The following is a 10610-nucleotide window of genomic DNA, read 5'->3' as shown; positions in this document are numbered from 1 at the left end:
TTAAGATGGAAAATTCTTCAAGAGATGCAAAACACTGAGATCTGTAACCCCACTAACCTGTAGACTGCAGTAAGAATCTGTTTAAAATAACTTATAATTGCATCTCTGACCTCTGATATAAAGAGCCCAAACCAAAATTGATTGCCAGCTGTGCATAATGGAGAAATTAATCTCAGTCTGGAACAAGACAATCTTCCAACCATTATCATTCTAGATCCAGTGAACCTAAGTTTGACAGAAAATTTTGAAAGGAATGGGGAAGATAAATGTAGAGCACTGGTGACTAAGAGGCATTGTCTCTCTTCTTCCTGCGAAATGGAAGAAAATGGTTTGCATTGTAAACTATCAACCTATCAACTGAATTTTGGGCTTAGAGTCAAAAATCGAGAGAGTCTTAACCTTTCACCCAGTCTCTATATGTTTTTCTCATACTGCATTGTTACTGCAGTGTCTTCAGGGCTTATCTTATTTATTCCGTTTGGCATTTACACCTGTTTAATTCCCCAAAGAATTTCAGGTTTACTGAGTGCAAATAAGGGAAGAAATCATATGAAATGACATGAAGAAATGTTAATTATTTCTTTTAAACTGTACCAACATCATTTTTTTTTTTATTTCATTGCTTCTGGACTGCTTAGGTATAATCATAGGAATTTTTGCTTTATTTTTAGTGTTGATTCCCTGTTCTGTTAGGCTAGTATGAGCAGTTTTAATTGCTAATATTTTACATATTTTCAATTGTTTCCCAAAGAAAAATGTAACTTAATTTTTTAAAAGGAAATATAATGATTTTGGTAAGGTAAATTCTAGATTTCAGATTCCTATCACACAAAACAAAGTGAAAAACATCGATCATTTGCTAATGAATCTAAATTTTTATTTGTGTTTTGTGAAAAGCATATAAAAGTTTTTTTCACAATCTGGGGACCTTCTTCAGTTTAAAAGCACACTAATTCCATGACCTATTTTACTGAAAAGTTCATATAAAAGTTCAGGGCAAGGGGATGAAATAAGTTGATTGGCAGAGAAGATGGGATGTTTGTAATTTTAATCAAATTTAGAATTAAGACATACTTCAAATAATATGTCAGACTAGTGTTAGTGAGTTTAAAATCTAATGACAACTGCTGTCATTATTAGTTAAATATAGCCACGGTGCCTGTGGCAATAAGTGATGAACATGCAGAAACAAAAACTCTCAAGGATTTAAAGAAAAGGGAGTGACTGTAAACTTAGTTAAACACAGGAATGTGACCTGGGCATAGTATGTTTCCCAAATACAGAGGCATCTGTGATTTGAACAGAGGACATAAGTGAATGCAACATTGTATGTTGTTATGACTAGAGTGTTTAAATTTTAGGAAACTTGGGCCTTTCTTCCTATTTCATGAATGTATGTCAGGGAGTTTCATATTTATTATATTAACACTTAACTGTATTAATATATGAGATAAACTTCAGATTCACCTCTCTGTTACTGTTCTGTACCCTTTAAAATGTATCATTCTGCTTTCAGAATCTTAAAAAGTGGGAACTGAGAAAATTATGTCCTGTTTTTAGTAGATTAATTTTTTTTTTCAGAGAATAAGTTTTGGAGTCATAAGGTTATGAATGTTGATTGAGGCACTGATTGTTATTTATTTCTGTCAAGATGAGGAAAGAAGTTAAAGCAAAGTGTGTCTGAGTACCTATGCATAATATAATATATAGCAATCATCAATATATTTGTGTTAGTCCCTTTAAACCTATGTTTATTCCTTTTTATTATCATTTGAAGAAAGTTTCTACAACTCTATAAATCTTGTTTCAACAGTGACAGTATAAAGCAATTGTGAAAGAAGGGGACAGGTGTTGAGAAAATAAGAAAACTGATTTTTGAAATAAGTTCAGTGTAACAGGAAATGCATGTAGCACAAACCTAGACTCAGATCAGGAACAGTATAGTCAGTACTTAGGGAATATAAAATGAAAATTTTAGTGCTCTCTGAGTTTATATTTTTTATTCTGCAAGTGACATTTTTCATTCTTAATAGAGAACCTCTATGTCATCATATAATTAAGAATACTTTTGCTGGAGGAAGGTGTTCCTTGGCATATGGATTTGAATTGTAATTCTACTATCTTGAGATGATTAAAGATTTACATCCACTCTAACTAGCAGTAGCAATGTTACTGTGTGTTTTGGGGGGATTTACTTGCTTATCCACAGTTCTCTGTGTAATGTCAATTTGCCAAGTTAATCTTCACTTTCTGACCAAATAATTGATTAGTGTTGCTGATCTTGTTTAAATAATTTCAACAGCTAACATTAAGCATAATACCAAGATTATAATTTAATTTTTGAAAATTATGTTAAATTCTGGCATTAAAATTTATGTAAATGATGTGTATAAAAATAGGTTAAGATTTGTAAATTTACAGTATCAAGTAGTTAATTTTAACTTAGTGGTTAACAAATTAAGGTATGTTATGGTTGGCAGTAGCTTGTACAACTGTCTGCTACACAGTGGCACATTACTGAGAATCACAGAATAAATTGCTTTAAAAGAACCCTTGCAGGTCATCTAGGCCAATCTCCTCAAACAGGGCTAACTTCAAAGGTAGGACAGGTTGCTGGGGGCATTATCCAGTCAAGTTTTGAAAATTTCCAAAGATGGAAATTCCCCAGCCTTTCTGGGCAAGCCATTGCACTCCTTAATTATTGTCAAATTTTTTCCTTACATTTAGTTGAGTTGTCCTGTGCCCCAGCTGTGACTGTTTCCTCATGTCCTTGTACTGTATAACTTTGAGAAATCTCTCCATCTTTCCTATGGCTGTTCCTTAGATAGTTGAAGATTGCAGTTAGACCTCCTCTCAGCTGCCTTCTCTCCAGTATCTCTTAACCTCAGCCATGTAAAGGCCTCAAAAGATTTTTAGCAGGGTTAGAAGCTTCCTTCCACTATCCCATCAAATCTGTCCTGTTATGTGTAACAGCATTTTCAGTTATAGCACCAATGTGAAGCACAGGGTACGCCCAAGAGAAGCAGCATTTACAACAGACACTGGGAAATCCTGAAGAAAGGAATGAAACTGAAATCTCATCTGATGCCACTGCTAAAACACCTTGTTTAGACTTTGCATAAAACTGGGATTATTAAATCCTTACCTTAGTTCCAAGTAAGTGCTTTTATTAATGATCTGTAAAGTCAGATTCCCATAGGTATTCTTGCTTTCTTCCCCCAGGAATTTTGCATTATTGCTGCACAGTCCAATAGCAACAAGAGAAAGATCTCAGTCCAGCCTGCATACTGGAGATTATGAGCATTCCTATATCAAACTGAGTCTGTCAGATGGAGAAGATGATAGAATCTGACCTCTCTCTACCCAGGAAATATAAATGGTTGGCTCCTTCTATAAATGAGACTTTACCACCATTCTTCAGGTAATTTTTTGGTTTAAATGCTCATGTCTCTTTTACGTTGTGATAAACTCAGTGCTACCAGTGTTTGTCTCTACAGTTCGTATATCTGAAGTACCCCCTTAATGAGGGAATTTTACTTTGGAGATTCCTGGTTTGTGAGCCCCGAAATACTGGTAGCTGCCAGACTTCTCAAATCAGGTAGAATCGTGGTTGCTTAAGGATGCACAGCAACACCAACGTACAGACAATTTCAGGTGTCAAGAGTAATTTGTTGCTTAAAATAAGAGAACACAAATACACTCAAGTGCCTGATTTTGTCTACACTGCTCTGAAATGGCAGAAGTTTATTCATTACCATGTAGTGCCTGCCCTCCATGCATAGAACAACTTCATTGACAACTTGTTCAGTCAAGGCTGGTCTTGCAACCACCTCTTTATTACAAGATCACTGTTTTCTTGTGATCAGAAGTGGAATTCATGGATAAGTCACATGAAAGTGTGATTCAAGATTGTGATAGTTTCACTAAAAACCAGGACAAAGATATGCTGTTTATATGAATTCTGTGATGCATCTTCCTCATTACTACAGTCTTATACAATTTGGAACCTGTATTGATGGAAGGACAAAGAGATAGTCAAGCCACCCTATGTGCTGAAGGGACAGGGTGTCTTACACAGTCAACCAAAATAATCTTTTCCCACAAATGGGAGTTATTAACTTAGTACAACTGGCATTAGCAGAGTCCTTTGATGCTGGAACCTGATCAGTGCCAGTGGGGATGTTTAGAGTCCTAGGAGCAGAATTCTAACAAGTTCATGTCAATGCACGTGCCAATTGGTTTTCAGAGCAACCACAGAATACCTTCCTGACAATTGCAAATGCACATTTGTGCTGTTTCAAAAGCAAAGATAAGGCAAAATTCATAAATTCTACAAGTAGTAGCAAGAGCTCTGGAGGAGGGAGCAGAAAAATGAAGCTACTTCTGTGTTAACAAGTTCTACAGTGCTAGAGAAACAGATCTGTGGATTGAAACAGTTAGTACAATGGAACTTAATGTCCACACTATACACATTTTAAGAGATTTTACTCTGGGCTAGCTCTAGTCTGTGCAGTGAACTTAGGAAAAGGCTTTAGGTATGCCTCTGGAGCACATCCATTGGTTTAGTTTCATCCACAGGATATCAGTTTGCATGCTTTGAAACTGCTCTGTGACAAGAATCAAAGTATATCAAGTGAAATATATAGGTTCCTCACTTAAAAATGACAGTCTTTGTTTGAACCAGAATGCTAATGTAGATGCATCCTTGTGGAAGAAAACAAACCACAATTTTTCACATGTAAATTTGAAATTCACTTACTTGTTGAGGAGTAACTTTGGTTACAGAATGAGCCCTACTAGATTAATAGATTTATAAATTCACATTCTCAGTCCTGGTAAATTACTGTAGCTGTATGGAGTTTGATAAGGTTAGCTATTTTACATTCACTGAGGATCTAGTCCATGGACTTTAGAATTCAGTGTGAAGTTTCATAGGTTGACAGTCGCTAAAGATATTTAGTTGGGAAACTAAAACATAGTTTAATAAGAGGGTTTTTTTTTTCAAATTGATTGCCAGTATCAATTTTGATGAGAAGATAAATTATCTTTTGTCTTAGAAATTTAAATCATTATGAAAAGCTCAGCCACTTAAACTTTAGTGGGTTTAAAGACATATTTATTAACATATTTATCAAAACATGCTTTGTATTTCATAATAAAGTAGCCTCATGATATAAAGATTTGTAAATTGAAACAAATTTTTCAAAAGTACTGCCATGCATCTAACATAATCCAACTGTAATAGTAGCAGCAGAAAGCTTATTATGTGTATAGACACATTCCATTAACATTAATGGCAGTTACAAGGCTAAGGATAAAACTTTTCCTGAGTTAGTCCTCTAACTCCTTCTGATTTTAGTGATCTAAGATTACTAAGTAATTTTTAGACCCTTAGCCCTTAGGCTTTTAAATATATCCAGCTCAGACTGAATTGTTATCAGTACAATGAGTATGTTTATTGGCACAGTTTTGATCTGTAGCTAGATATCTGATTCTATTTCTGCATGCAATGTACAACAATCTAATTCGAAGATTTAATTGAAAGTGCATTTTGTGCAGAGGCAGTACACCATTTAGAGGTCATTTTCTAGTGTTTGGAAAAAAGAAGAAAACTAAGTGAAATAAAAATGTCATTTATATGATGCAGTGTCAGATATGGAACTCAAACAATGTGCAAAAGATTGAGGCTTAATTTTCCTGAAGCAGAAGAAATGAGAGGCATTTCATTTTTTTTAGGTGAGAAGCGAAATGTTCCTCTCTGCTCACTGATAGAGGCATGCTAAGGTGAATTTTAATTATGACTAAATTGTGGTATTACTCTTTCATACCCTGAACATCTGTTCCCTTCAGGAATGATGATTTATGCAGGCTATCACTGTAGACAGCTTGCTACAGCTTATGTCACGGTTAGTAGGAAGCTGGTGGTAGTATTTCAGAAAATACCAGCATCTAAGTGGAGACAGGCCAGTGTGTATTTTTAAGGTAATATGGAAAGGGGAGCATGATGTGTCTGTTTTTAACTTTAAAACCAAATATTGACTTTACTTTTTTTTTTTTTTTTTCTTTCAGACCATCTGTCATTAATGAAGAAAGTGTCTTGGAGAATGAATGGCCTGGTTCTTCATAATGGTGTCAAGCGAAAGAAAACCAAGCCTGTCATTTCCAACTGCATGTAGAAAATTATTGAGGACACCTCTGACAGAATTTTAGTGTTGAAGAACTGCACAGGGCAGGATAACTATGAGACTATTGCATCACAAAATCAAATTGAGAAGGTAACCTTTTTTTTATTAGCATGTTTGAATGAATGCGTCTCCAAAGTACCTTCATTGTAACTGCAGTTTTATTGCTTTTGTATAACTCTAGATTATTCTTTAAAAAAACCCCAAAACAGCCAAAAAATTCCTTTGATTACAAAGTCCTGGAATTCGATGAAATGGGAATGATATGTATGTTCAGGTTAGATAAGAGGAATTTTACTTCTGTGCCCTCTTTCCTTAAATCCCCCCTGCTCTTTAATCTTCTTCTCTTTGCCCAGTAGCCACCTTGCTTCTATTTATGCCTATTTCTTCTCCTACCTTTGTGTGCGCTATCTAACAGTACCTTATCTGAGGATTTATTACCAAGGAACATTATTTCTAAGATTATCTGAGGCATGAATTATAAATAGGTGTTATATATGATGGAACTGTATTTGAAAATACAGTCAATTTTGATTAGGTTAGATATATAATTATAAATATTCAGTAGTTAAAATGTTTATCTTGAAAGATGGGACACTGTAACTATATAACTTATTATAAAGTTACAGTATATACAATATTTTTTTCCTGTATAAGGCATTTTAATACTTTCTTGACAATTCAGTAGATTTTAGAAGAACTGATATGATGTCTTTGTTTTCAGGTAAGTCTAGAAGGGTATATGTATTTGTCTCCAAACAAGTTTGGCATATATACTTTATATCACCTCATTTCTATTATTAGTCTGTGATATATTTGAAATAAGTTTCTAGAAATAAATTTTAAATACTTTTAAAACCTAGGGCTGATTCACAACCTGGAATACTTTGCAAAGATTTCACTAAAGGTAAGGAATTTTGAATTTCTGAATATTAGCATTCAGCCTTCTCTGAATTGTGTAATCCGTTTTTTTTAAGTCTGTAGGACAATATGATGGTTGTAGGTCCCTTTGAACGGAAATATTCTATTCTATTCTATTCTATTCTATTCTATTCTATTCTATTCTATTCTTCATCCACTAAAATGATACTCAGGAGAACTATATCTGTCTCAGTTAATGAAAGTTCATATGTCTGTCAGTTTTCTAATGTTGCCTGTGATAGATATCATGCCATATATTGTAATATAAAACTAATTTTATTACTGTCAGAATTGGTGCTAATATATATCAAGAAATTACATACAAATGTGAATAATAATGCTTCTGCAATAAATGTTCTTAGAACCTATCTAACTAGAACATTCACGATACTTTCAACACGATAAGAATAATCAAAACACACAGATCAAGCTTGTCTATGCATCAGAGCAAAAAAGTCCAGCAGTAATTTTTGAGCATCACACATTCAGCAGTTTGATACAATATTACTCAATTATTATTTTTTTTTCCATGGGGATGTCTTGACCTAGAACTTTAATTATTAAACTGATATCCATGAGGCCTTATAGATATGTGGACTGCTTGTAAAAGGTATGCAAAAGTGACTGAGGCCATAGTTTTGAGTATGTTTCAAGTCAGCGTATTCCAGCACAGTTGCTAAAAGAAGCCTCCACCACTTGTGCCCTGTCACTGTGGGACTTCTACAGCTCCCTGGACAGCACAAAGGTTTTGTTCCATCATTCATAGGGAACCACATAGGGAAGATGACATATGCCAAATATAAATCAGTTAAAATTGTCAGTTTTAATCCAGAATCTGATTCACTGCGCACCCACCCAAATACTTTTGCCAGCACAAGAAAAAAGGTCACATGGCAGTGGAAAGAAGCAAATGAGTCTAAAAGATAAAAACTTGGGAAAATTCTAGCATGTATGTACTGCTTGGTGCAGGGGAAGGAGAACCAAGGCCAAAGGAAAAGTTGTATGTTGTATGTAATTCCCATTTGAATTTTTTGTAAAAGACTTCCATACGCTTGATAAACCTCTTCCGAATGGTGGCACAGCTCCTTGCATAAGTGCGGGAAGGCTTCACAATAATTCTAAGCCAAAAAAGCCATCATGAATCTGACTAGTTAAAAAAGATCCTGATTAAATACTTAAATATAGAAACTTGACCTTAGCAAGGTTTCTCTAGTGCTAAAATAAATACAGGAGGAGAAAAGAAGGAAAAAGATAGAGAACTTTCAAAATGAGTTCTGAAAAAAGCAGCTTCTTCCTTCATGATTGCTTCCTGTATTCCTCCAATATTGCATGCGTTGTAGTCTCTCAAAACTCTTAATGAAAACGCTTGTGCATTGACTAGATTGCTGTAGACTTGCACTATACTTACAATCATCAGGATAAATATTAAACAAAGAATAAAGATTAATATGACCTAGACCTTATATGACCTAGACTGGATTAAATTTAACTAAATTGCTCTGTCTCTCTTTTTGTCTAAGTATGGCTATAATCATCACAGATATTCACAGATGTATACATGCAGTACACTCCTTTCCACTTCCTTTCCATTTGATTACCTTTCATTCTTTACTCCTAAATGAGGAGCAATAGTAGTCAGTTATTACTCTCTATTTCTCTTTTGGTCTTAAATTTTTCCAGATTTTAGTTTTGTCTCTGGACTTCAGCACAAGAACAGGTGAAAAACTTGGTTATAAGTTTAATGTGACTAGAGTGATTCATTCATTCCAAGTTAGACATTCACATGTAATTAAATAGCTTCTGCAAATTGTTTTAAGCCAATGGAAACAAGTTGGTATGTTTTATTCTGAATTGGTGAAATTTAATCAGAGGAGATGAGATAGCACAGTAAGCATAGTGAGGCTTCTGTTGCACAAACAGAACATTGTGAGCATTGCAGCAGGTTTGATACTGACATCCATTACCTTTCTTATTCGGTGGACATAGTGTAATGTGATTACTCTCCTGCAGGCCATTGCAAGTTGTCACTTCTGGTTGCTGTTGGCTTGTATTTGCTGTGGTCCCACACACTGCTGTTTGCAAAGTCACAAGCCATGTCGTAGTGTCTGGAAATATGTGTCATTCCTGCACATGAATGGACTGAGGAGTAAAATTAAGACTATTGTAACTCTTTCTTTCTGCCTGGAAAACTAATTTTCCACAGAATATGAGATTTAATTCTAAATTTATAGCCTGAGTCATGCAAATGACTTAATATTTAGGTAGTATCATTAATTAGTAAGGAGGACAATCATTTCAGTCCAAGGATATTTTTACTTTTACATAGCAAGTTATTTAAATCTATTGATTTTCTATGCTGACCTGTTATAAGCTATTCTAGTTTATGGGGAAGAAAAAAAAAAAAAAAAAAAAAAAGATGTGCAGGGTGGTAGAAGTGGAGAAAGAGGCATAAAGTGTATTGGAAAACTACCAAATGTCCCCTGCAAATGGACCCTATTCAGAATCAGTAAGCGTATGATGAGTGAAGTGGTTTTGAATATCGCCTTTAGATTCCATGCTGTTACAAGGCCAGCCCCGAACATGGCAACTCTTATTTCCACACACAGTACCTCTTCACTCTCAATTTAACCCAAAAATCTGATGAACCCATTACTCCATACTTGATTTCATGGAACAAGGAGTAGATATAGTTACAAATGATCAATCACAAGCCGTGAACCAAAGCAGCAAGGCATTAACAATTCACACCATTTCGGTCCACTTGCTCAAGCAGAAGATGTGCCAGCATATTTAATGCACAGCTACTTCGTTCAGTTCAAGAAAAGACACGACTCGTGCTCATTTTAGGAACTGAGGAGACTTCATAGGTTTTCATGCCTACTGACCACTGAGTGTTAGAGTTTGCACTTCTAAACAATTAATATAACCAGGTGTTCAGTAAAGGCCACAGAGATAGACAAGTTTTTAAATTAAATTTTGCTCAGGTTAAAAATAAATGGAAGGGTGACATGGGAAATGGTTCCCACAATGAAGACAAGTTCTATTGTACAAATTTGTATTGTACAATCAACATCTTGTTCAGCAGTATTGTAACATTGTAGACCCCACAGGCATATGCCGTCAATTTAATGGGATCACTGAAAAAGCAAAGCAGCTGTGAAAGATTGCTTTAAGTACAGCAATCGTGTGCTTGTCATTCTGTTCAATGGTGGAAAAATCCAAATTCGGATAGGCATCAGTATTTAAGAAAATGACTGCTAAAGCATCTCTCATAAGTACCTTGGGGACAATACGATTTGACATATAGCATGTAAACAAAAGTACACAGCAGCTGTTAGATTAGTTTTTGTTTGAGTAAAAACACCCTGACATAATTTAAACAACAGAGGAAACGGCATGTTCTCCATCATTCAGTTTCCCTATATAAACCACAATTTTGGATAGTACGTTGAAACATATCTAAGAAGAAAGTTAACAAACTGAATTTTGGGAGATTTGTTTTTATTT

General features: G+C 34.8%; 1 protein-coding gene across 1 annotated transcript in view; it reads left to right on the top strand.

Moving 5' to 3' along the window:
- DCDC1 (doublecortin domain containing 1) overlaps window positions 1-6275 on the top strand; it is a gene marked incomplete at both ends in the record, with an annotated part of 14371 nt that extends 8096 nt beyond the window's left edge. Inside the window, 1 exon segment of the mRNA XM_029087286.1 lies at window positions 6070-6275. Coding sequence (XP_028943119.1) covers window positions 6070-6275 — 206 coding nt within the window.
- Window positions 6276-10610: the final 4335 nt, after the last annotated feature.

The sequence above is a fragment of the Antrostomus carolinensis genome, unplaced genomic scaffold, assembly GCF_000700745.2.
Source record: "Antrostomus carolinensis isolate BGI_N321 unplaced genomic scaffold, ASM70074v2 scaffold7561, whole genome shotgun sequence".
Classification (NCBI taxonomy): Eukaryota; Metazoa; Chordata; class Aves; order Caprimulgiformes; family Caprimulgidae; genus Antrostomus; species Antrostomus carolinensis.
The sequence above is the reverse complement of the archived record's forward strand: the minus strand, read 5'-3'. Positions and strand labels throughout refer to the sequence as shown.